General features: G+C 42.7%; 2 protein-coding genes across 3 annotated transcripts in view; both read left to right on the forward strand.

Annotated features, from left to right (window-relative positions):
* Nucleotides 1-14,965, forward strand: part of cdk18 (cyclin dependent kinase 18) — a 66,819-nt gene extending 51,854 nt beyond the window's left edge. The window contains exons 3-16 of the mRNA XM_029676536.2: nt 5,464-5,612; nt 6,587-6,733; nt 7,323-7,379; nt 8,194-8,308; nt 8,588-8,682; nt 8,802-8,864; nt 9,197-9,320; nt 9,494-9,614; nt 10,489-10,586; nt 11,736-11,841; nt 11,948-11,990; nt 12,081-12,171; nt 12,328-12,405; nt 12,541-14,965. Of these exons, the coding sequence (XP_029532396.2) occupies nt 5,464-5,612; nt 6,587-6,733; nt 7,323-7,379; nt 8,194-8,308; nt 8,588-8,682; nt 8,802-8,864; nt 9,197-9,320; nt 9,494-9,614; nt 10,489-10,586; nt 11,736-11,841; nt 11,948-11,990; nt 12,081-12,171; nt 12,328-12,405; nt 12,541-12,575 (1,322 nt within the window). The 3' untranslated portion in view covers nt 12,576-14,965. The remainder of the gene's footprint in view (nt 1-5,463; nt 5,613-6,586; nt 6,734-7,322; nt 7,380-8,193; nt 8,309-8,587; nt 8,683-8,801; nt 8,865-9,196; nt 9,321-9,493; nt 9,615-10,488; nt 10,587-11,735; nt 11,842-11,947; nt 11,991-12,080; nt 12,172-12,327; nt 12,406-12,540) is intronic.
* A 1,395-nt stretch (nt 14,966-16,360) lies between these two features.
* On the forward strand, nt 16,361-25,779 carry LOC115139316 (major facilitator superfamily domain-containing protein 4A-like). 2 transcript variants are annotated; one of them, XM_029676549.2, is made up of 6 exons: nt 16,361-16,777; nt 22,809-23,068; nt 23,299-24,680; nt 24,745-24,815; nt 25,263-25,383; nt 25,457-25,779. In XM_029676549.2, the coding sequence occupies exons 3-6, from the start codon at nt 24,539-24,541 to the stop codon at nt 25,504-25,506; spliced, it is 384 nt and encodes a 127-aa protein (XP_029532409.1). In that variant the 5' UTR covers nt 16,361-16,777; nt 22,809-23,068; nt 23,299-24,538; the 3' UTR covers nt 25,507-25,779. The 2 variants fall into 2 exon arrangements, 1 of the variants encoding a protein (XP_029532409.1); XR_010458666.1 differs by lacking the exons at nt 22,809-23,068; nt 23,299-24,680; nt 24,745-24,815; nt 25,263-25,383; nt 25,457-25,779 and adding an exon at nt 19,077-19,960.
* The last annotated feature ends 1,564 nt before the right edge of the window (nt 25,780-27,343 follow it).

Below are 27,343 nucleotides of genomic sequence, written 5' to 3' on the forward strand. Positions count from 1 at the left end.
CGGGATGCTGGCCTTCTAGGCAGAGTTCCTCTGTCCAGTGTCGTTTTTTTCCACACATTAATATTTTATATTTATTGGCCATTCTGAGATATGGCTTTTTCTTTGCAACTCTGCCTAGAAGGCCAGCATCCCGGAGTCACCTCTTCAATGAAGCTGCCAGTTGAGGAATTGTGAGGAGTCTGTTTCTCAAACTATACATACACCTGTCCACACACACAAACACCTACTCATTCCAGCGTTTCTTTATTTTTACTATTTTCTACATATATATTTACTATTTCGAATTGTTTAACACTTTTTTGGTTACTACATGATTCCATATGTGTTATTTCATAGTTTTGATGTCTTCACTTTCTACAATGTAGAAAAAAGTTTAAAAAAAAAGAAAAACCCTTGAATGAATAGGTGTCCAAACTTTTGACTGTTACTTTATATATTTTATTATTATCAAATACAACAGGTGTAGGCCTTACAGTGAAATGCTTACTTACAAGCTCCCAACCAAAAATACGGACAAGAATAAGAGATAAAAGTAACAAGTAAATAAAGAGCAGCAGTAAAACAACAATAGCGAGACTATATACAGGGGGGTACCAGTACAGAGTCAATGTGCGGGGGCATCGGTTAGTTGAGGTAGTATGTACATGTAGGTAGAGTTATTAAAGTGACTATGCTTAGATGACAACAGAGGTCCTGAATGGCAGTAGAGGAGTAGAGGTCCTGGATGGCAGGAAGTTTGGCCCGTGTACTGGGCCGTTCACACTACCCTCTGTAGTACCTTGTGGTCAGAGGCTGAGCAGTTGCCATACCAGGCAGTGATGCAACAAGTCAGGATGCTCTCGAAGGTGCAGCTGTAGAACCTTTTGAGGATCTGAGGACCCATGCCATATCTTTTCAGTCTCCTGAGGGGGAATAGGTTTTGTCGTGCCCTCTTCACGACTGTCTTGGTGTGCTTGGACCATGTTAGTTTGTTGATGATGTGGACACCAAGGAACTTGAAGCTCTCAACCTGCTCAACTGCTGCCCCGTCGATGAGAATGGAGGTGTGCTCGGTCCTCTTTTTCCTGTAGTCCACAATCATCTCTTTTGTCTTGGTCACGTTGAGGGAGACGTTGTTGTCCTGGCACCACATGGCCAGGTCTCTGACCTCCTCCTTATAGACTGTCTCGTTGTTGTCGGTGATCAGGCCTACCACTGTTGTGTTATCGGCAAATTGAATGATGGTGTTGGAGTCAAATAAGTGAACATGGAGTACAGGAGGGGACTGAGCAAGCACCCCTGTGTTGAGGATTAGCATTGCGGATGTGTTGTTACCTACCCAGGAAGTCCAGGATCCAGTTGTCGAGGGAGGTGTTTAGTCCAAGGGTCCTTATTTTATTGATGAGCTTTGAGGGCACTATGATGTTGAACGCTGAGCTGTAGTCAATGAATAGCATTCTCACATAGGTGTCCCTTTTGTCCAGCTGGGAAAGAGCAGTGTGGAGTGCAATAGAGATTGCGTCATGTGTGGATCTGTTGGGGTGGTATGCAAATTGAAGTGGGTCTAGGGATTTCTGGGATAATGGTGTTGATGTGAACCATGGCCAGCCTTTCAAAGCACTTCATGGCTACATACGTGAGTGCTACGGGTCGGTAGTCATTTAGGCACGTTACCTAAGTGTTCTTGGGCACAGGCACTATGGTGGTCTGCTTAAAACATGTTGGTACTACAGACTCGAACAGGGAGAGGTTGAACATTTCAGTGTAGACACTTGCCAGTTGGTCAGCGCATGCTCGCAGTACTCGTCCTGGTAATCAGTCTGGCCCTGTGGCCTTGTGAATGTTGACCTGTTTAAAGGTCTTACTCACCGGCTGCGGAGAGCGTGATCACAGTCTTCTGGAACAGCTGGTGCTCATGCATGTTTCAGTGTTATTTGCCTCGAAGCATGCATAGAAATAGTTTAGCTCGTCTGGTAGGCTCATGTCACTGGGCAGTTCTCGACTGTGCTTCCCTTTGTAGTCTGTAATGGTTTGCAAGCCCTGCCACATCCGACGAGCGTCAGAGCCGGTGTGGTATAATTCGACTTTAGTCCTGTATTGACGCTTTGCCTGTTTGATGGTTTGTCGGAGGGCATAGCGGGATTTCTAATCAGCTACCGGGTTAGAATCCTGCTCCTTGAAAGCGGCAGCTCTAGCCTTTATCTCAGTGTTGATGCTGCCTGTAATCCATGGCTTCTGGTTGGGGTCTGTATGTACAGTCACTGTGGGGACAACGTCATCGATGCACTTATTGATGAAGCTAATAACAGGGAGAACTTTATGCGTCTCTGTGTGCGGAGTATACAGTTGAAGTCGGAAGTTTACATACACTTAGGTCATTAAAACTCGTTTTTCAACCATTCCACAGATTTCTTGTAAACAAACTATAGTTTTGGCAGGTCGGTTAGGACATTTAATTTGTGCATGACACAAGTCATTTTTCCAAAAATTGTTTACAGACAGATTATTTCACTGTATCACAATTCCAGTGGGTCAGAAGTTTACATACACTAAGTTGACTGTGCCTTTAAACAGATTGGAAAATTCCAAAAAAATTATGCCATGGCTTTAGAAGCTTCTGGTAGGCTAATTTACATAATTTGAGTCAATTGGAGGTGTACCTGTGGGTGTATTTGAAGGCCTACCTTCAAATTTGATGCCTCTGCTTGACATAATGGGAAAATCAAAAGAAATCAGCCAGGACCTCAGATTTAAAAAAAATTGTAGACCTCCACAAATCTGGTTCATCTGTACAAACAATAGTGTGGCAAAGAAGGGGGTCGAGTGATAAGTGGCAGATATGTGAGAGCAGAACTAATAAACGGGCTCTGCCCGATCACTAAAATGGCCACCCCTGTCAGAACTACAGATCACAAAATGGCCGACCGCCAAAACTACAAGTCCCAGAAGCAAGGGGAACCCTCAGAAGGTGGAGCCGACCCAGAGATAAAGGGTCAAGAAAAACCAGGAAGAGGAAGAGAGAGTGCTGGAAGGAGCTATGAACAATAGAGAAAGAGACTATAGAGATTGGCTGGATTTACCGTGTATGAGCTGGATTGTTTTGGACTTACCTGTTGGCGTTTGGACCTGGACCTACCGAGAACCCGATTCGTGTACCGAACCCTGCTATCCTTGACCTCGCCTACGGCCTGGGTGGACCAGGACGGAGAAACAAACACACAGGTACTGTCCTGTTCGAAAGAACTCTCATTCTTGGGTGATTTGGTGACAGTTTACCACTTAGTTTGTGACAAACGCTCCTAACCTTGAGGTTTGCCACAATAGTATGCAAGTATAAACACCATGGGACCACACAGCCGTCTTACCGCTAAGGAAGGAGACATGTTCTGTCTCCTAGAGATGAATGTACTTTGGTGCGAAAAGTGAAAATCAATCTCAGAACAACAGCAAAGAACATTGTGAAGATGCTGGAGGAAGCAGGTACAAAGTATCGATATCCACAGTAAAATGAGTCCTATATCGACATAACCTGAAAGGCCGCTCAGCAAGGAAGAATCCACTGCTCCAAAACCGCCGTAAAAAAGCCAGACTACGGTTTGTAACTGCACATGGGGACAAAGATCGTACTTTTTGGAGAAATATCCTCTGGTCTGATGAAACAAAAATAGAACTGTTTGGCCATAATGACCATAGTTATGTTTGGAGGAAAAAGGGGGAGGCTTGCAAGCCGAAGAACACCATCCTGACCATGAAGCACGGGGGTGGTAGCATCATGTTGTGGGGGTGCTTGCTGCAGGAGGGAATGGTGCATTTCACAAAATAGATGGCATCATGAGGAGGAAAATGATGTGGATATATTGAAGCAACACCTCAAGACATCAGTCAGGAAGGAAGTTAAAGCTTGGTCGGAAATGGATCTTCCAAATGGACAGTGACCCCAAGCATACTTCCAGAGTTGTGGCAAAATGGCTTAAGGACAACGAAGTCAAGGTACTGAAGTGGCCATCACAAAGCCCTGACCTCAATCTTATAGAACATTTGTGGGCAGAACTGAAAAAGTGTGTGCGAGCAAGGAGGCCTATTACCCTGACTCAGTTACACCAGCTCTGTCAGGAGGAATGGGCCAATATTCACCCAACTTATTGTGGGAAGCTTGTGGAAGGCTATCCGAAACGTTTGACCCAAGTTAATCCATTTAAAGGCAATGCTACCAATATTGATTGAGTGTATGTAAACTTCTGAACCACTGGGAATGTGATAAAATAAATAAAAGCTGAAATAAATCATTCTCTACTATTATTCTGATATTTCACATTCTTAAAATAAAGTGGTGATCCTAACTGACCTACGACAGGGAATCTTTACTTGGATGAAATGTCAGGAATTGTGAAAAACTGAGTTTAAATGTATTTGGCTAAGGTGTATGTAAACTTCTGACTTCAACTGTACCTGTAATGGATGTCGTCGGGAGAAAGAGAGGAGGACCAAAGCGCAGCGTGGTAAGTGTTCACGATGATGTTTAATTAAAACTCACTAAACAATAAATGACAACGTGAAGTTACCGAAACAAACACCCACAAACCAAAAGTGAAACCCAGGCTACCTAAGTATGATTCTCAATCAGGGACGACAATTGACAGCTGCCTCTGATTGAGAACCATACTAGGCCGAACTCAAAAACCAACATAGAAAAACAAACATAGACTGCCCACCCCAACTCACGCCCTGACCATACTAAAACAAAGGAACTAAGGTCAGAACGTGACAGTACCTATACAAACTTTTCATTGTTTGCGAGATCAGACATACTACAATAACACTATAATCCAAGTGTTCATTTTCGGAACTTGCCTTCATTTCAGTGCATCTAATTTGTAAACATTTCAACTGTATTAAATCATTACTTTTTTCAATTACAAAAAAATGAACAACCATCAAAATAAATGGCTGAAAACGACAGATCCTCAAGTGGGTGGGTTATGCGCGTTGCTACTGTACGCACACACACACACACACACACATCAAATCACTATACACACATAGGCGCACAGACACACATACATAGAGGTTTCAATCGGTGTGATGGAAGAGACACATATCCACTCCAAACACATCCAAAAGCAGTGAGACCAACAATCCATTCACATACAGGGTCAAACCAAGGCTGAAACACTCCACCTTGAGCTGTTCAACGGCCTGACACAGTTACACATTCACACACTTCCACACGGTACAGCTGATACAGCCTTGTGTAGTGTTCAGACTGAAAGAGTGCTGTGTTGTTGTTTCATAAAGAGTAATTGTCCACTCAATATGTTGTGTACAAAACTGAAGAGGATAGATTGTTAAAGCAAGTGTGTGTGTGTGTGTGTGTGTGTGTGTGTGTGTGTGTGTGAGGCTACAATATGTATTTATCAGTATCTGTGTGTTACGTTTTCTATAACACTAAAGTGTATGTTGTCTCCCTCTCTGTCTGACCTGCAGCACTGACTCCAGACAGCCTGACTCTGCCGTCTCTGCACCCTGAGACCAGTCCCAGTCCAGTGAGCCCTGAGCCAGCCATACCCGGAGCACAGTCCCCCTCCCAGCTCCAGTACCGCAGCAAAGCACCCCACCAACGCTTCTCTATGGAAGTGAGACAGGGAGGGAGAGTTGGGAAGAAAGACAAATGTATATCAAATATAGAGAGTTTAGATGTGATAAAGTTCATATTGACAGACCGATTAGTATAGTATAGCTCAAAACACCAATCTGAAAGGAACTGCTATACTGAGAGAGACACTAAGTAAATATAGCCTCCTGTACAAGTCAGGTAACACATTACTTGAAGGGGGTATACATAAGGCATTCATAAAACCGTTATGAAACCAGTCATAACACCATTATGATATCATAAGTGAGTGGTTTCCTCTCCTCCCTCTCCAGGCTGAGTGGCCATAACTTCCTCTCAGCCTCAGAACAGCAGTAGCTGCTACACAGCCCACAGGGAATTACAATCATCTGAATTTTCTTTCTTTACCGTCTCTCGCTTTATTTCTTCTTCTTTTTTGCTTCCACTAAACCCAGCCGTGACAGATCCCTTTAGTGAGAGAATTCAGCCGTATTACTTTTCAACAAAAATAACTGCAAAGAGCGACTGTCACAAATGCATATGTTTGTGTACGCACGCACAAACGAGCACACACACACACCCTGGGGAAATGTACATACACACAAAAACGTTATTTTAGACAGTTCCAGATGTGTATTACAGGGGGAAGTGTGAGATAGTCACTCACAGGAGAAACTGTGTCAGAGGGTGAGAGACTGGGGGAAGTGATTAAATGAACAGAGGTTTAATTAATCTCGGCCTATATTCAAACAGGTCTCCATTCATACAGAATAGACTCACAGAGAGAAGATGACATTCTCAAACCAATAGTTGTCTATTCATCCCTAGCTTTAAATAGCCACAATCCCTCCTCACCTCTGGCAATGAACATTCTGGTGCAATGTGTCATTGATAATATGAGAATATTGCCCATTTATGATGGTATGTATATTGACGAATACTGATTGATTATGTGTGAGTGTTGCATATTGATGACGGATTATTGATTGTCTGCAGGATGTGAGTAAGCGTATGTCTCTGCCCATGGACATCCGCCTTCCTCCGGAGTTCCTCAAGAAGCTGCAGATGGAGAGAGAGATGGAGAGTGAGAACAACTCTCCTCCCTGCAAACCCCTCAGCCGCATGTCTCGACGGGCTTCACTGGTTAGTACCCCATACCTCGTACCCCTACTGTATACCTCATACTCCTATACCCTAAATCAACCCCCCCAAACGCATGTCCCTACGGGCTTCACTGGTTAGTACCCCATACCTCATACTCCTATACCCTAAATCAACCCCCTCAAACGCATGTCCCTACGGGCTTCACTGGTTAGTACCCCATACCTCATACTCCTATACCCTAAATCAAACCCCTCAAACGCATGTCCCTACGGGCTTCACTGTTCAGTATCACATACCTGTACCACTATATACCATAATACACCCATACCCCAATACACTAAATCAAACCACTCAGACGCATGTCCCTACGGGCATCACTGGTCAGTATCCTGTACCCTCCCTATACCCCAATAGCCTAATATACCCATACCACAACACCCAGTAGGCTACCGCCTATACCCAATACCATGATCCCTAAATCATATGGTCATAACCATAAATATATCCCTTTACCATCCATAACCCTACAGCACAGTTACCCTACACATAACTAACCAATATCCCAATACTGTAATAATACCCTATTGCCCTAACCATAGTAGGCTACCTAATGTGTTTTTCCATGCAGTCTGACATTGGCTTTGGAAAGCTGGAGACGTACGTGAAACTGGGCAAACTGGGAGAGGTAAGTGTGTGTCGCTATGGTCACGCTCTTTCAGCTGCAGTTCAAGCCACACATCCAGCTGATGGAATAGGTGCAGGATACAGAGAAAACATGTGAAAATAAAGGAGAAACTTGAAAGTAAAGGTGTGTGGGTGTTATCAGCGTGTGGGTATTATCAGCGTGTGGGTATTATCAGCGTGTGGGTGTTATCAGCGTGTGGGTGTTATCAGCGTGTGGGTGTGTGGGTGTTATCAGCGTGTGGGTGTTATCAGCGTGTGGGTGTTATCAGCGTGTGGGTATTCACCTTCCCTTTTACCTCAAGTGAGTCAACACATTCTCTGGGGACATACTGGGTTTCACCAATCTACAATAGCTGGATAGGTGTAAGCAATCCCCCTACTTAGTTTTCTTCATATGTCTTACACCTATTCAGTCCTGCCAAATCTGTGAAGGGGAGTGAACATGGGCCGCATCAGGGTGGGAGCAGTGTTCTGGAATGTATTGCAGTCTAGGTCATCTCAAACCAGAGGGGGGAGTTAAAACATGTGTTTACAGTAAACTAACAGAACCAATGAATGGCCAACCATGACTGCTCCTCCACATAACAATGTGGTCCTCTTTAAATACCTTACATCCTGCCATGAAACAAGTCATTGTTTCAAGAGAGACAGCAATGACATAAAGCTGCCTGGTAGCAAAATGAACCTTATTCTTAATAGGTTATGGTTAGGGGTAAGGTTATGGGATAGGGTTAGACTCAGTAGTTAAAAGGGTCAGGGTTAGACATTTGGCATTGACTATTCCTTCCTGTTTCCTATTTCCTGATCCCGTGTAGGGGACGTATGCCACCGTTTTTAAGGGTCGGAGCAAACTGACAGAGAACCTGGTGGCGCTGAAAGAGATTAGGCTAGAGCACGAGGAGGGTGCGCCCTGTACAGCTATCAGAGAAGGTAACACACAGCACCCTATACAACCATCAAACCTCTCTCCTAACCTCTGCTCACCCCTCATCACACCACACATACCCACAAACGTGTTTCAACAGGGCTGAGATTTACTACTGTAGCTCATTTTCTCTCTGCCAACAAGAAGTGTGAACAGTTTGTGTCATGAACAGTGCTTGTGCCCATAGAAATGGATGTGACGCCACCCAGTGGAGCTAAAATGTAATTACCATGTCATCCATGCAGCCAGAGGTACATCCAACCATTTTCTCTGTCTCTCTGCAGTGTCTCTACTGAAGAACCTAAAACACGCCAACATTGTCACACTGCATGACATCATACACACAGAACGCTCCCTCACTCTTGTCTTTGAGTACCTGGTGAGTAGTTCAAACATCTTTCAAATACTTTGAGCAGTTTAATAATCAGTATCTTTTTTTTTTTTTTACATAGCTTCATGTTCTTAAATATTGTGTGTGTTTGTCGGTGTGTCTCTCAGGACAGTGATCTGAAACAGTACCTGGACAACTGTGGAAACCTGATGAGCATGAACAACGTCAAGGTTAGTCCCCAGAGCAAAAGAGAGTTTGGCCACCTTTTAGAAACAGACGCCATGTAGTTGCCAAGGAGCAGTCCATTTATCCATTCATGACAAGAATTTGGATTCTAATTTTAGAAGTTCAGTAACATTCTGTAGCATTGTTTAAAATTAAGAAAAATTGCAGGAATTGCTATTGGTCAATACTTCTCATGGGGACGTGTGGAATTATTTGATTGTATTGTATCATGTAAATGCATCATAAAGCAGAAACCTCAATGTCCTAACTCTAAATATATGGTTATTGTCACCCCTACTGAAAACAGTTCATCTTCTCTTCTTCTCTCTCTCTGTAGATCTTTATGTTCCAGTTGTTACGTGGTCTGTCCTACTGCCATAAGAGGAAGATCCTTCACAGAGACCTCAAACCTCAGAACCTGCTCATCAACGACAAGGGAGAGCTCAAACTAGCTGACTTTGGTATGACATGCACACACGCACACACATACAGATAGTCTCCCCATACAGATAGATACACAGACATTGGTAACTTAGCAACCTTTTCAACACCCATTCGGCATGTAGATGACCAGATCAGTAGATAACGTTCCCTCTCGGAGATCCAGCTCATGACTGTTTGTTTGATTGGTCAGGTCTGGCACGGGCCAAGTCTGTCCCCACTAAGACCTACTCCAACGAGGTGGTGACTCTATGGTACCGCCCCCCTGAAGTACTTCTGGGTACCACAGAGTACTCTACACCCATCGACATGTGGTGAGTAGTACACTACACAGGTACACACAAAAATGCACACACACACAGACCTCCATTCTGACTCAGAGAGACAGAATCCTTTCAGAAAACCTCTACATGTCCGTCACGTTGATTAACCTTCATTAACAACAATGGAAACCTAAATGAGAGAAAGCATGTTTTGATCAGATGTCTTGTCCACACTATACATGATCACAGCAACATAGCTAAGCTGTTCCTTCACTTAACTCGCATATAAGCCATCACTCCTGATATGAGTAATCACCATGGTGATCATTTCTGCATCACATGAATTTACCTTGAATCTTCAAATGCTGTTATCCAACAACACAATACAGCAACTAATTCGCAACACATTATTTTCATCAGTGGATGGGTCTCCATCAGAGCAGAGGACATCATTGTACTCTCTTACACCTTGGCTTGTACACAGGCCTGCTCTTAGATTTGTGTGTGTGTCTCTGTTCTACTGACGAATCTCCTGCTCTGTGTCAAATCAAATCAAGTTTTATTTGTCACATACTTTGTAAACAACAGGTGTAGACTAACAGTGAAATATTTACTTATGTGTCTGTGTGCGTGTGTGGTGTGTGTACATGGTGGTCTAGACCATGTGATGTGAGTCCATCAGTGTGAGTGTGTGTGCGGCTCCAGGGGTTTGTTATTTCCATACACACTGTGAAGCATTACCACCTCCCTTCAGGCATTAGTCTCCAAAGATCACTCTGGACATGTTCCAGAACATCAAAACTGTGATGTATCATGGGTCAATTGTGAATGACTGACTGATCTACAAATAATATGCTATGTCAAACGCACCCTTTACTTTCCATTTCAATCCTCTGTGTCTGTGCTTCCTGTGTATGTGTTAAAGGGGCGTGGGCTGTATTCTATTTGAGATGGCGACAGGTCGTCCCATGTTCCCCGGCTCCTCAGTGAAAGAGGAGCTGCACTTAGTCTTCAGAATCATTGGTAATTCTACTCTTTCATTTATACCACTGGGCAATTGTGCTGGGAACTACCGTAATTTCCGGACTATAAGCCGCTACTTTATTCCCACACTTTGAACCTCGCGGTTTATACAATGACGCGGCTAATTTATGGATTTTTCCTGCTTTCACGAGATTCATGCCGCCAAAAAACTGAGCACCGTCACATAATGTGACGTAAATCGAGCGCGTTCAAACTTCCCATCATTCTGATTACGGTAGTAATTTTGTCACCCTCATCATGGCAAAGAAACTGAGAAATGCATATGATGCAGCTTTCAAGTTGAAGGCGATAAATCTGGCTGTTGGAAATAGAGCTGCTGCATGGGAGCTAGGCCTTAATGAGTCGATGATAAGACGTTGGAAACAGCAGCGTGAGGAACTGACTCAGTGCAGAAAGACAACAAAAGCTTTCAGAGGGAAGAAAAGCAGATGGCCCAAAGTATTTGCAGCCACTCGACATCAGTGTAAATCGTGCATTTAAGGTGGCGCTCCTTGTTCAGTGGGAGGCTTGGATGACAAGTGGGGAGAAATCCTTCACTAAAACGGGCCGCAGGCGAAGAGCATCTTATGGTCAAGTCTGCCAGTGGGTCCTGACAGCGTGGAGCATTGTCAAAAAATCCACTATCATCAACGTCTTTCGAAAGGCTGGACTGCTGTGTGTTGAAGGGGCAGCATGAGCTCAGCGGGGTATTTGCCTCCGGATGAAAGTGACGAGAGCGACAATGAAAACGATCCAACATTGGATGAAGCAATTCTGAGGCTATTCAACTCCGACACCGAAGGAGATGACTTCAGTGGTTTCAGTGCACAGGAGGAGGAAGATAGTGACCAATGACTTTCTTGGTAGGCTACTGTTTTAATTTTTGTTACAAGCCGTGTTTCGTTTAAAGGCTGTGTAAAGTTCATTTGTTTCAATGTACCGGTAGGCACCTGCGGCTTATAGACATGTGCGGCTTATTTATGTACAAAATACATATTTTTTTAATAATTCAGTGGGTGCGGTTTATATTCAGGTGCGCTTAATAGTCCAGCAATTACGGTAGATTCAAAGACATACAGACAACCCCCCCATACAGACATAGAATATGAAGCATTTACATGAACCTTTCTCTCTCTCGCTCTCTCTCAGGTACCCCAAAAGAAGACAGCTGGCCAGGTATCTCCAATAATGATGAGTTCAGATCCTACATGTTCCCCGAGTACAGACCTCAGCCACTCATCAACCATGTGCCTAGGTAACACAACCACAGCATTACCGCAATAAGACCACTCACCAACCACTAGCTCAGGTAACACAAACCACAACCCAGTAACATAACCAGAATCTACTGTCCTCTCCAGGCTGGACACTGAGGGGATTGACATGCTAACTGCTTTACTCCTGGTAAGAAAAACACTTACACCAACCTGTAACCAATAGTGTTCAATACCAAACCTTTATTCTGGCGTTGTGTGCATGTCCGTGTTATTTCAGTATGACACTAGGACCAGAGTCTCAGCTGAAGCATCTCTTAGACACCCCTACTTCCTCACCCTGGGAGAGAACATCCACAGCCTCGCAGACAGTAAGACACACACATTAAATGTATTTGACTTCAATCATGTGGTGAGAATGATGTATTAAGTTGCAATTTATGTTTTGTGCTTCATGCTCTCTCTATCTCACTCCCTCCCTCTCACTTTCTCTCTCTCACCTCTCTCTCTATCTCACCTTTCTCTAGCCTCCTCTGTGTTTTCTCTCAGAGAAATTAAACTACAGAAAGACCCAGGCCACCGCAGCTCAGTGTTCCAGCCTCCAGGTACAATACAGTACAACAAATACAGTACTACTCCCATGAACCATCACAATAACACAAATAACAACTACTGCAAATAAACCATGAAACATGTTCAGTTCATTCATGTGATCCTCCTGTTCTCTTTACCAAACCCAGGTCGGGGGAAGAACAGAAGGCAGAGCATATTCTAAAGGACGACCAGCCGATGGAGTGCAGACAGGGCGAGAGAAACCCTCAAGGAGGAATCGGCTTTGAAGACAAACACACTCCAATCCCTCATACAAACAGAAATACAAATGCTAACACAAACATCCAGGTCACATCAGTCTAACCTAAAAGATATTTCCTGGTTAAATAAAGGTTCAAGTTAAATTTACACACACACACACACACACATCTAATCCTCTCCCTCCCCACAACAGAGGATGGATACAGACAGGGTTTCTGAGAATAAACTAGCACTACACCTCAAACGTCTTGGAGCCGAGTTCCCTGTATATGAGCATTCTACTGTCATGATTCTGAGACTGACCAGGAAATATCTCCCATTCTCCTACCCAATCCCCTTCCTACTCAGCCCCCTGCAGACACCCAAGCTAACCAATCACTCTGCATGTTTCAATGATCTCCACTTCTCCCTTTCCCTTCCTCCTCTCCTTCTGTTCATGTCCCCTTGTAATAAAATAACACAGAGTTAGCACCTTGCAACACAACCACCATCTGAGACCAAAACTCTAAATCCAAACTAAATCTGAATGGTTGGGAAAACCTGCCTCTACATAACCACCCCTTGATTTCACCTAGTGGGGATTTCATTCAAATCAGTATTACAGTTTTTGAAATGGCCTTAGTAAAAATGTGCTTGAGATTTCTTTCTTCAAAATATGATATAAAGAAACCTATGGGCATTTGCTTTGCATTAGTGAATAACACACATTTAGTGTTTGTATCACTGAGTCTCCTATTTGCACAAGCCTGAAATCACCTCTGAAGAGTGTTCCTGGACTGGCTCTAGATTAAGATGAAGAAGGATTAGACAAAGACCATTACATAATGAACCCGGAATTGCAAATTGAAACTGACTATTCCAATTGGTTTATTCACTTCCATTCACTGGAGCACAAATTCTGATCTCCCCACTTCTCTCTGAAGTGTGCAGTTGTTTCCTCCCCCTGTGAAATGGGCTTGGGGATTCCAATTGGCTCCCAGAGCAGGTATAGGATACTCCCTAAATAATCTGGACATCACTGTCTAATCTGTCTCCATTTTATGCTTGGACCGAGCCTCTCTTTTAACATAGTCTCCCCTTACCTCTCGCCTAACCTCTCACCTACCTCTCTCCTAACCTAGGGTGCATCTAGTCTTGAGGGGGTTCCTCTTCTCCTCTCATTCATCTAAACTGTTATAAAAAAAAAAGACAGGGTCACTGAAAAGCAACTTGGGGTAAGCCTACTAGGATTCAATCTGTTTACACCTCTGTGTGTCCAGCACATTTATATCTGATGAAAGAAAGGGAACAAGGAGAGGGAGCCACTATAGACTACTCAGATGCAGTTCTCTCTACCCCACACTGGAGACAACGCCAATAATCTTCTAGAGATAACTTTCCTTGCCTCCTTTACTTCCTCACCACCTAACTGAAAAAACGGACAGGTAAAAGCAATATGGTGGACACTTCTCCAGTCCTATCAGTGGCCATGAAGGAAATAAGGTAAGGATGGGAAGCCAAAAGCATTGGGACCCACTGGGAGAGATGGCGATCTGTGTATTACACTTTAAAACTTCCCCTCTGTTTATTTTAGCAACCTCTGGGGCAGAAGTATTAGCCTACTGTATATGTTTTGCTGTGGTAAATAAAGATATTTTAAATACTGTACTGTAATGAAAATAAATCATATATATGTACCTTAAAGGCCCAGTGCAGTCAAATGTGATATTCCTGTGTTTTATGTATATTTCCACACTGAGGTTTGAGTAATACTGTGAAAATTATGATAATGCCCTTTTAGTGTAAGCGCTGTTTGAAAATACCACCTGTTTACTGCCAGGCGGTACATTAGTTAATAGTCAAATAAGAGAGTTCCAAACCTCTCTGGCAATAACAGATAGTTTTCAGTTTTCCCCTCAATCAGACCACTCCCATATAGTCTTAGCAAAATTAGAAATTGCTCTTCGCTAAGAAGCTATCTGGTTATTTAGATATTAGTTTCTTTTTGACAATTTGAATAGACAGCAATCACAGTAAGGTACTTAATTGTAACCCAGAAATGACTTGATGTCTGATAAAAACATCTGCATTGGACCTTTAAGAGATGTTTTTCTTCTTTCTCAGTGAATTTTATGCCAGATGATACAAGTGATGACTGTATTAAATGACTGTAGATGATGTCTAAATGTTTTATAAAAGATAAAGTATATTTAGATTTTGTATACAATGTGATATTCAATATTTTGTGTGATTTATCTACAGCACTATTATTAAAACAAGAGAAACTGAATGTATTGTGACTGCCAAGAAGCCAAAAGTGATCAAATAATAAATAACTGATAAATTAATAAATTATATCATTCTGTAGCACAATGACCGTCTCTGATTCAGTACTTATACACAATACGGTCTATGACTGAGCGTCTTCAATCATGACGGAAAATAAATAGAAAGCAAGAAAATGTAGTGTTCAATAGGTGTCACAATTCCAAATCTACCATTTCATACTAATTTGGACATTTAATCATCCATATTTCGTCACTCATGATCTACTTTAAGATATTGACCATAACCTATTTATTAAGATCATGAATCTCGTGGTCATAATGCGATTGAGGAAAACCAACAGGAGTCGCAACACAGACCACTAGTCAATGGACAAACCCAGCACGCTTAAAACTATTCCATAAAAATGCATTACACGGAAAATAACGACAAGGGCACTTCACATAACATAGATCATTGCTAAACAGTCAAATCTAGCGTGGAAGATGCAGGCGCGAAAATCTGATACCAACTTTGGAGGGGACAATTACACCAAATTTTCTCAAGAGCAATTCCTGAGGGGGACACCAAAAGTAGTGCTGTAACACAGCCTACGTTGTAATATGTTAAATGTATATTGAGGAACCATAATCACTACTACTGGATAATTGATAGGTACAGTAGTTAACTGAAGGGTTGTCCCAACTTGTTCAAATGTTTAAATCATTATAATACTACTAATAATAATAATAGTTATAGCACTGTTCCTTATCAGTCCAGTATGTACCTGGTTAAATAAAGGTGAAATAAAAAAATTAAAAGTTCCCTGGCGACAATTTAGCTTTTGCAACGATACCATTAAATATATTTTAGACAATGGTAGAAGAGGGTGTAGTTATGTTAAGTTTATCGCTAACCTTATCACAGGGACTTTGAAGCACTACAGCTGCATGCTGATCTTGGAATAAATTGACGATAGCAAAGATTCCATCTTTGACAACGCCACATAAATGGAATAGGTACTAGCTAGCTTGATAGTCAATGTTTGCTTTAGTTTGCACGCTAGCTCTGCAAATTCAGCTAGTGTGTGAACCCTGCCAACATTTAAAACATTTAAAAAACATTGATATGGCGTGATTGACTGGATTAACCTCACGGCACTGATATGGCGCGATTGACTGGATTAACCTCACGTCAATTACGTGACTTTCGGACAGTAGGATACGAACCCTCTATCTGATAGAGTCTATCACCTTGCCAGCTAAAGAACTGGCAGTGGATCAAACCATTGTGAGGCAAAGGGCGGGGGGGTCGTAATCTTTTGAAACTTAAAAACGCGCTATTAAGTGTCTATAACAGCACAAGTGCTTTCATTGGGTATTATTAATATTATTGAAATTACATAGTTATGTTTTCAGTGATATATTGGGGGGAGGGGGGGGACAAATCATATTTTTGCCCTTCTCTCCTACGGAGCGGCACAGTTGAGTTCAGTGATGGACATCAGTCGCCAGGGGAGGGCACTGCGAGTTTGACAGGTTTAGAAGTGTGACGTAACTGGAAGACAAACAACAGGTTAACAGCTCAATTTACTAACGATGTGTAGGCATCCCAACTCCGCCAGCCAAATTTAAATAACTTCAGGGGGCTTGTTGTCGGCGCACGTCAAGGTCTCCTTATAACCTTCGTCTCAATTCAATTAGAGGGTTTCAATTAGATAAACAGCTCCAGTGCTCGTCACGGCAACAACGAGATGTTAGTAGATGATCTGGTCTGGGCTTTGTTCAAGCGCCACTGGCGGGCTGTGTATTGCGTTCCTGGGGCCGACCATCCTGGACCTGAGGTGTCAGACCCAGTCCACTCTGCAGGAGATCTTCTTCTTCGCCCAACAGGCGCCCTGGGAGGAATCTTCAAGAAGATGTGAGTGTCAGATGTCTGGCTACTGGTGTGGCCAATGTGTACCAGCCAGGGTTGGGGTAAATTTAGTTTCAAGTGATTTTTAAACTATAACCTGGGATTTGTTTTTCGGCAACAGCAATTTTAACAGCAGCCCCTCCACTAGTTTTGGTGTGCAGCAGAGGGATTGGCAGTCATAACATCCACATGATAGTCTACTTTGAAACATCTTTAGTTTGGAAGCTATATATTTTTGTCCTTCAAGTTCCAGTTATTTGTGAACAACGGATGGAGTAAAAACACTTTTTATATTGTGGTTTATGATATAGGGTAAGACAGTTGTGCTAAACTCTTGGTTTCCATCCAACATTTTTATGAATGTAAAGTGGTCTCAGAGCATTTCATGTTATTCTGTACGAGAATCCGAGACACTCCATTTAGTATGATACATTATCTTACGTATGGTATCGTTACATAAGACAGATGGTTACTTAAGGCAAAATCAAAAGTATAACAGTAGGCGTATAATATGAAGGTCTAGCAGCCCAAAGGTAGCGAGTTCTAATCTCACCACGACCATTTTTGCTAATTAGCAACTTTACAACTACTTGCTACTTTACAACTACTTACTATGTTAGCTAACCCATTTCCTAACCCGAACCTTAACCCTTTAGCTAACCCTTCACCTAACGCTCACCTCAACCTTTTTAGCTAAGCTTTTCCCTAACCTTAACCCAACTCATAACCCCTAGACTAGCTAACGTTAGCCACCTAGCTAGAATTCGTAATATATCATACATTTAGCAAATTCGTAACATATAACACTAATTGTAATTCATAACATATCATATGAAATATGTGATGGACAGCCACAAATTAATACGTAGCATACGAAATGGAGTGTCTCAGATATAAGTACCGAATAATACGAAATGCTCGGGGAGAAGGTTGCGCAACCAACCACATGTCTGATAAAAACAAATGTCATGACAGGCCTGATGGAAACAGCGTTTTTATTTTATTTTTTTCTGTAAATTTTTCCTGATGTCGACAAAATACACTGGACAAGGTCCTGGGATCTTCTTGTGTCTGTATTATGCGAGAAATGACAAACTCCTTTATGCGCAAATATTGATTTAATATCTACCATATCGAAGTAGACTTGGAGTCATAATATGGTGTGTGGTCCTCCCTCCATGACTCAGGAAACCATGCAGTTCATTAGGCTACAGCTGAAACAAGTTATGATGAACTAAACAGGATGGTGATCTTGATGCTCCTTTCCAATAAATATCAAGGGTCTTATTCTGGTGACATGATTGTCGATGCCTGACTGCTGTTTGACAAATGCAAATTTTCTGGCTCTTATCCACAATAATCATCTTGTAGACTAGCTTACCCGCTCAGCCTACCCGCACTGTATCTGCAAGCTGTTGGCTAGAGCACACTTTCCAAGACCAGAGAAGGCACATTTTGCTATTTATTTGTGATCACTATCGGTAGAGTTGAAAATGCGATGGAAACACAACTTACGCGAAAAAGTGTACATTATCGGTGTTTTGTTCCCCGAGCCACTTAGTTATCACTCTTGCCTTATGGCAAGGTGCTCCATCGTGCTGGAAAAGGCATTGTTCGTCACCAAACTGTTCCTGGATGGTTGGGAGAAGTTGCTCTCAGAGGATGTGTTGGTACCATTCTTTATTCATGGCTGTGTTCATAGGCAAATTTCTGAGTGAGCCCACTCCCTTGGCTGAGAAGCAACCCCACACATGAATGGTCTCAGGATGCTTTGCTGTTGGCATGACACAGGACTGATGATAGCACTCACCTGGTCTTCTCCGGACAAGCTTTTTTACGGATGCCCCAAACAATCGGAAAGGGGATTCATCAGAGAAAATTACTTTACCCCAGCCCTCAGCAGTCCAATCCCTGTACCTTTTGCAGAATATCATTCTGTCCCTGATGTTTTTCCTGGAGAGAAGTGGCTTCTTTGCTGCCCTTCTTGACACCAGGCCATCCTCCAAGTCTTTGCCTCACTGTGCGTGCAGATGCACTCACACCTGCCTGCTGCCATTCCTGAGCAAGCTCTGTACTGGTGGTGCCATCTTCCCGCAGCTGAATCAACTTTAGGAGACGGTCCTGACGCTTGCTGGACTTTCTTGGGCGCCCTGAAGCCTTCTTCACAACAATTGAACCGCTCTCCTTGAAGTTCTTGATGATCTGATAAATGGTTGATTTAGGTGCAATGTTACTGGCAGCAATATCCTTGCCTGTGAAGCCCTTTTTGTGCAAAGCAATGATGACTGCATGTGTTTCCTTGCAGGTAATCATGGTTGACAGAGGAAGAACAATGACTCCAAGCACCACCCTCCTTTTGAAGCTTCCAGTCTGTTATTCGAACTCAATCATCATGACAGCGTGATCTCCAGCCTTGTCCTCGTCAACACTCACACCTGTGTTAACGAGAGAATCACTGACATAATGTCAGCTGGTCCTTTTGTGGCAGGGCTGAAATGCAGTGGAAATGTTTTTGGGGGATTCAGTTCATTTGCATGGCAAAGAGGGACTTTGCAATTAATCTGATCACTCTTCATAACATTCTGGAGTATATACAAATTGCCATCATACAAACTGAGGCATCAGACTTTGTTAAAATTAATATTTGTTATTCTCAACTTTTGGCCATGACTGTACTGTTCACAGATCATAGGGTCTTACAGGAGGCATGGAGAGGTCTAAAAAAGAGCCTAAAATTGCCAATTTCATAATTTTCTCAAAGGTTTGTGACAAATGTTGTCCACCCCCCACACGGGATGGTTGAGCTAATGTGATTAGCATGTTTTAAGTAAAAAATAACATTTCCCAGGACATAGACCTATCTGATATGGGCAGAAAGATTAACAAGAATTTAAGCTAACTGCACTGTCCAATTTACAGTAGCTATTTACAGTGAAAGAATACCATGCTATTGTTTGAGGAGAGTGGACAGTTATGAACTTGAAACTGTATCAATAAACCAATTAGGCACATTTGGGCAGACTTGATACAACATTTTGAACAGTAATGCAATGGATAATTGGATCAGTCTAAAATGTTGCACATACACTGCTGCCATCGAGTGGCCAAAATTACACATAGAGTCCTAAGTCATAATGGCCTTTCTCTTGCATTTTAAAGATGGAACATAAAAAATTGAAAACACTTTTATTTCTTCGTATTATCTTTTACCAGATCTAATGTGTTATTCTCCTACATTAATTTCACATTTTCACAAATTTCAAAGTGTTTCCTTTCAAATGGTATCAAGAATATGCATATCCTTGCTTCGGGTGTTGAGCTACAGGTAGTTAAATTTGGGTATGTCATTTTTGGCTAAAATTGTGTGTGGGGGGGGTCTGATCCTTAAGTTGTTTAAACTCTTTCCTCCCAATGACGTTCCTATATGAGAATTACCAGCGCAATCTGAGATTCCCCCCAAAATTCTGTTGCCGTGGAATTGCCCAAGTCAAGAATCTACAATTATACCACAGACTTGATAGACCAGACAAGGCTTAAAGTGCTTTGCTTTTGTTTAAAAGTGTGATACTCCTTGGCACAAATTAATTGAGTGCTCCATTGGTTCTTGCATTAGGCAAAGCGCTGACTGGATGGCATCAGGGTGTATTTAGTGTTCAGGATATGGGATGGGTTGCCAAGATGCCAACAATGCCTTGTGGAGGCTGAGTGTGAATTTGTCTCAGTGATGCTCATGAATTGGGAAGTTGAGTATTTTGCTTCAGTCACCACCCCAGAACATAACAAATGACTGCCCTCTAAGAACTGCCAATATTGTTCCCATACCAATTAAGTTTGTTTGAACCAAATGTATCTGTCTATCCTTGTGTGACATTGACAGATTTCCAGTCCAATCTTTCTGCTCTGATACTTTTTTTTAAGTTAGTGCCACTGCCACATGACTGGGGTTTAATTACACATACACCTGTATCAGAGCTGAGCACTGAAGAGAAAACATAAAAACAGAGGGAGAAGGGGAGTAGAGAGAAACAGGAAGGGAGAGAGAGTGAGCGATGGGAAGAGAGAGCGATTGGCAGGTAGAGAGAGAGAGAACATATTCTGGTGTTGGGGAGGGAGAGAGGGAAAAAAAGAGATGTACATATTCTGGTGTTAATTGCAACTTGCTGTGTTTATTAGGGACCCAGTCTAATGGAACGTTAGTTCTCAAACCAGCTCACAGAGCGAGAGAGTGGAAAGTTGGCAGGGCAGAGGTGGCTGATGAGGCGGGGCTTGCTGGACACTAGGTGCCTCGGGGGTCGGAAACTCTGACAAACAGGGTAAATACGACTGTAGCATTTATCAGTGGGGATTGGGTCAAGGGGACATTCCTGCTACAATACTGCCCACGCTAGTAGAGCTGGAGAAACAAACCCTCAGCTACCCTACCTCTAGCCCTGGGTTAAGGCCAGAGAGGGAGAGCTAAGCAGGCCTGGGCACAGTCACTTCCTGGATGGGAGACCAGATGTGTCTAGAAGTGGAGAGAAGGCCAGCAAGGGGGCTCAATTACCTTGTTGTAACTTTACATTCATTAATCTGATGACTGTTTATTCATTTAATCCACTAAGTATGTTTAATTGTTACCTGATTTTTAAATTAATGATGTAACAATTAACTCATTAGAAATTTGGGGCACCATGGAAGAGGTTATTTAAAGAGTTACCATCTCCCAAATTAAACTCAGGTCTTTACCTATAACACCCATAAAACAGTCAACATATTAATCAGAACCTCTTATTATATCATTCTGAACAGTCGTAACCTCATACATCTGCAAACACCACAGCCTTACTCATGATTCAGTACTACATCAATTGGTTTAATTATTTATTTACTAGTTAACTAAAATTAGAAAACAGAATAAAATACACACTTAATACATGAGAAGGCCCCTAGCGGACTGAAAATGACGGCTTGTTACAGAGGGGGGGAAAGAGAGGGAGAGATAAAAAGGGACACTTATCGTGGATACATTTTAGAACGATTCTCACATTTAATCAAATACTTTGCACACAAACCGGTGCCCATTTGGAATAAGAAATCATTAATGTATTTCTTTGTCGTTTGAGACTCGTAATAGGATGGGAGGGTTTGAAACGTTGTAGAATGGTCCTCTTCGATTCGCTTTCCTCAATCTGACTTAGGACAGCTAATCAGCCGTACCAGTGATTGTCTGGGAGTTGATCCTCGCCTACACCTCGTGTTGATTGTTCAGGGTTCAGGATTCAGACCACTTTACACATACAGCTGCAATCTGGCAATGTTCTGGTCTCAGAGGTGAGGTATTTCTTCACCTTGTGTTGAAGTTCAAAGTTCTACCCATTTGAAATGTGTAGCTCCTGCATCACGTTTCCTGGTCTAATGTTTATTTCTGTTGACAATCCTTTTATGCCCTCTGGCCGAAGGGAGCGGTTCTGTCAGTCTGACAGGGTATCTGACCTTATTGGGGTGTGGCTACTTACTTATGCACAGTTTATAGTAGATAGAAATGTGATTTTAGGAGGTATAAGAGAATCTCTGAACAAAAATACTTTAATCCTTTTTCATATTATATGCACAATGTATTGGATGGAAACTTTACAGATAAAGGGGATATACTTTCCAAGTTACAGTATTTCGTCCATAATTTTTAATGACGTCAAAAATAAAAAACAGCATGACATTAGTTTTCTATAGTTCCCCATTCAGTCTGTTAACAAAGGACATTCCTTTCACCAATACTGGAGGGGAAAAGAGAATCCTCTTCTCATTAAATTTATGACAGGGCGTGAGATGTGGTTTTTGCCATAATCCCACTATGCCACCATGTGCTGATGCTTGACGTTGCCATGGCAATATCTGTCATGGCGATGGGGGTGATTGACACCATTGCCAACCAGTAGCTGGTGAAACTCTACCAGAAAGATTCAGCAGTGTTCCTACAGGTCAGAGAGGGGGAGGGGAGGAGAAAGTGAGCGGGGTCAATGGTATTTTAATCACAAATTTTCCCCTCCTATCTCCTCAGGTCCTGCATTTCTTCATAGGGCTGGGTGCGTTGGTGAGTCCCCTCGTAGCAGACCCTTTCCTGTCTGAGGGGAGTTGTGTTCTGGGGGGACATGACAGCCAACTCCTCCACTGACCCCCATCACCTTCGCAGCTCCCTGGCAGGCAAAGGGACAACCCCACTGCACAATGTATCCCACCACTTCCACCTCCACACAGAGGGCATCATCATCATCACCACCAACATCTCCTACTCATTCTGGATCATGTCTTTTTATTAATGTAAGTGTATAAGCACTTTGTTAGCAGTTAGAATGTTGTGTTGTAGCTGTGGTTGATACAGTAGCTGCAGGTTAGCAGTAGTGGCTGGTTGATTTGAATAACAAAACAAAGGGACATTGTACCGCGGGGCAAGCTTCCTATAGATCACTGAGATAGATGGCTCTTTTAAATAATAAATAACCAGCGAGTCACAGCTTTTTTATTTTCAATTGTGTATGTTCTTTCTCTAGCTGCCTGTACCTGTAGCAGTGTATTTGTTGATGTACCTTGAGCGGCTGTTTCCCTGCTCCAACCAAAGCCCTCGTCTGCTGGACAAGGAGAAAAACTCAGAGAAGAACGAACAGGACCACAACATCCAGGGTAAGACACCTCACCCAACCCAAGGGTAAGTCTAACAATACTCCCCTCACACCACCACAGGATAAGACACCTCTCACCCAACCCAGGGGTAAGTCTAACAATTCTCCCCTCACACCACCACAGGGTAAGACACCTCACACATTCACCCAACCCAATGTAAGACCCCCCCCCCCTAAAATATCCACAACAGCTGCCAGGGTAGAACCCCATAGACACTACAGCCCCAACTCCAAATGTCTCTCCAACTAAAACATGGCTAGTGCTGGGCTGGCATAAAAGCCTGAACACTGTAGCTGTCCAGGGATGGGGTTGAAGAACCCTGAACTAAACATGTAGTTCTGTACTGTATATCCAGGTCACTGTGGTTTGCTTGGCTGCTATGGTGAAATGAAGGATCGCCCCGCCTCTTACTTCCTCCTCTACATTCTGGGTGGAGCCGTGCTCTTCATCACCGACGGCATCATTGTGAGACTGAACTTTGCCACACACACACACACACACGACTGCTCACTGTCAACCTGCTAATTCCTGTTTGTTTAACCCAGGGTTCCTACACAGGATTCATTTACACCTACGCAGTGTCTCCTCCCCTCTCTCAGCCAGCCATCTTGTGTGGCAATCTGACCCATGTGTTCTGGTCATCTGTCACCGCGGGCAGACTGGCATCTATATATCTGTCATACAGATACACACAACAACGACTAATCAATGTCAGCCTGGTACAGACACACTTCTGTTTTTGTAAACTAGTAGTGTTTGAGTGTTGAAGTGAGAAGTGAAACGGCTTTATATGACGCGTCTGAGAAAGACATTATTGGAGAGATTATCAGATATTTGAGATTGGTGTATATTTTAAAACAGTCAGGTGGTTACATAGAGGTCTTCATTGCACACTCGTACAACACACACACATACAATGTGAAGAGCACGGAACCCAGTTTGAATTCAAATAAAGTCAAACAAGCATTTAGAGGTAGATTACACATGGTAAATATTCTGATGTCCTCCTTACAACTGTATTTAGAGAGAAGGGCATGAACATATGATAACCAAAATAAATATCTGTACCTCTCTCCTGCTCTCCTGCCCTTCCCTCTATTTCAAGTGGGGATGATAGTGGTGCAGTGTCTGCTGTTGATCCTGTACTCCAGCCATGTGTTTATCTTCATGGGGACGTGTGTGTTGGGCCTCTTCATCAGCAGTGTGTTAACCTGCATGGTGGCCCTCACAGAAGATATGGTCAACTATAAAGGTACACACACAGTAAAAATGCTTATATTTGAGATAATATAGATGGTCTCCTCTCCCTGCCTCAGGTTGTGTCACTACAGTCCTGGTGACCAGTGCTGGTACGGGAGAGATGGTTCTGCAGCTTCTCACAGGACAGGTAAGGAACACAGGAGGGCGTGTGTTTGACTGCTTTTTATGAATAGACTGTGTATACCAGGGATCATCGACGACCATCCGCCACGGGACGATTCTTTATTGAGCAGATGGTTAGGGGGCCAGAACATAATGACAAATCATTTGTCGATTGCAAAGTGACCAAAAGAAGCCCAAACATGTATAATATTTTACTAAAACAATCATTTCAAACTTTTCTTACATTTTTGAATACAATCACTTGTTTCTTTATTATGCGTGGGAATACTTAGGAACGGGTTTCCAAAATTAAAATCACTCAGAGCTGATTTCTTGTTGGTTTTAGTCTTTTATGTTCAATAATGATTGAACTCTTGCGGGCCAAATACAACCACACGCAGGCCAAATTTGTCCCACGGGCCACTAGTTGGGGAACCCTGGTGTACACTGTGTAATGTGTTTCTCTCTTCAGTTGATCCACAGCAAAGGCAGTCATAGTTTCCTGTTGGTTAGTATGATCTCATCCTACATCGGATTCACTGTGTTCCTCAACCTACTCTACATTCAACACCTACACAGGAGCTCCCAAGCAGGTACACACATACAGTTTATGAGGAAACTATTTTCGTAAAAAACTTAAACGGTCTTATTTATTTCTCTCTACAGCCAAAGGTGCTAGTAAGGAAATCGCCATGACAGAGAAGCCTTCAAGCTAGTGATGGAGGCCGTGAGGATGAAACAAGGGACAGAGAGATGAAGACAGATCAGATCAAACACAAACTCAGATGGTTGATTCAGATTTAGCTGACTTTAGATACTTACAATAGTCTATCCACCCAGAAATCAGCTGTTTGGAGTTATTTTTGTATGTTAGAACTGGGAAATGTTATACAGTAGCTGTCTGAATGACTGTGGCATTCATAAACTAGGAGTTGGAGAGTAGATGTTAAGTTTGCTTGTTTGTGTATTGATAAAGCAGTGCTTGTTCATGTCTTTGTCTTTCTAAATGCTGTCTGACCATGACACAGTGTAAAGCCATGAACAGCATGAGACCAAAGCCTCCTCCATTGACATGCTGCTTCTATAAACTCACGTCAGCTGGTATCCTGCTGGATCCTTGACTAATCCCAGTGTCTTATAAAGAGCTTTAATGTAGACAATGACCCTTGTGACTCAGGTGAAGCAATGACATGAGGAGAAATGGTGTTGCTATGCTATGTGAGCAAGGTGTGGGTGTTGTTACCTCACGGGGCCATTGCTAGATAAAAAGTGTGCATTTTTTGGCGGAACTCCGTCAGGGTCTCAATTTACTGTTGAGTTAGATTAGTAGAATGAATACACAAGGTGCAATTTTGAAATTTGGTTATGTCAGTCACTCAATTAGCCAACCAAATCTTGCTTAGGGCCCCCAAAAGGCTAGGGCCGGCCCTGCTACCTCAAACACTTGTGTCACGGGGCCAGCCTTCCAAATCTCTTGTTGACTTATAAGAAGCTTAGTCTTCCAGGGCTAAGTCTCACGTTATAAACGTTTCCTACTTCTCAAACATACACACACGGCTGCACCACTCCGACAAGTAGCATGTAAACCTGTAAAAAGCATGTTGAACTAAAATAATTTACAGAAGTGAACAAAACAAGAACAAAAGTGTAGAAGCAAATGGTCAGTTTGTCATTTAACCTATAAAAGGGAGGGACAATGACCCAAAACACACCTCCAGGCTGTGTAAGGGCTATTTTACCAAGAAGGAGAGTGATGGAGTGCTGCACCAGATGACCCGGAGTCCACAATCACCTGACCTCAACCCAATTGAGATGGTTTTGGATGAGTTGGACTGTAGAGTGAAAGAAAAGCAGCCAACAAGTGCACAGCATATGTGGGAAATCCTTCAAGGCTGTTGGAAAAACATTCCAGGTGACTACCTCATGAAGCTGGTTGAGAGAATGCCAAGAGCGTGCAAAGCTGTCAAGGCAAAGCGTGGCTACTTATGGAATCTTAAATATAAAATATTTTTATTTGCTTACCACTTTTTGGGTTACAACATGATTCCATATGTGTTATTTCATAGTTTTGACGTCTTCACTATTCTACAAATGCGTCTCTGTGTAAAGTGGATTTAGAGTTTTTTCCCTCTAGTTGCACACTGGTAGAAATGAGGTCAAACAGATTTCAGTTTTCCTGCATTAAAATCCCTTTTTATTATATGCTTATGGCCCTATACAGCTTGTTGTGTGCAGTCTTAGTGCCAGCATCGGTTTGGGTTGGTAAATAAACAGTTATGAAAATTTTTGATGAAAACTCTCTTGGGAAATAGTGTTGTCTACTGCCTTTAATGAGGTACTCTAGCTCAGGCGAGCAAAACCTTGAGACTTCCCTAATATTAGAGGAAGGCAGATTATCCACTCGTCAGGTATCCCACTCACCGTTCTCTTACTAATGATGGGGATTTGGGCCTGGTCCAGGAAGAGCAGTACGTCCTTCGCATCTGCATCACTGAAGAAAAAATCCTTGTCCAGATCGAGGTGAGTACTTACTGTTCTGATGTCCAGAAGATA

The sequence above is a fragment of the Oncorhynchus nerka genome, linkage group LG2 (genome assembly GCF_034236695.1).
Source record: "Oncorhynchus nerka isolate Pitt River linkage group LG2, Oner_Uvic_2.0, whole genome shotgun sequence".
In the NCBI taxonomy this organism is placed as follows: Eukaryota; Metazoa; Chordata; class Actinopteri; order Salmoniformes; family Salmonidae; genus Oncorhynchus; species Oncorhynchus nerka.

Bases quoted from the DNA above. Each gene is read 5' to 3' on its own strand.
- LOC115139316 (XM_029676549.2), top strand. From the start codon at position 24,539: ATGATAGTGGTGCAGTGTCTGCTGTTGATCCTGTACTCCAGCCATGTG. The intron at 24,816-25,262 runs GTAAGGAACACA...TTCTCTCTTCAG, and splicing joins TGCAGCTTCTCACAGGACAG to TTGATCCACAGCAAAGGCAG. The intron at 25,384-25,456 runs GTACACACATAC...TTCTCTCTACAG, and splicing joins ACACAGGAGCTCCCAAGCAG to CCAAAGGTGCTAGTAAGGAA.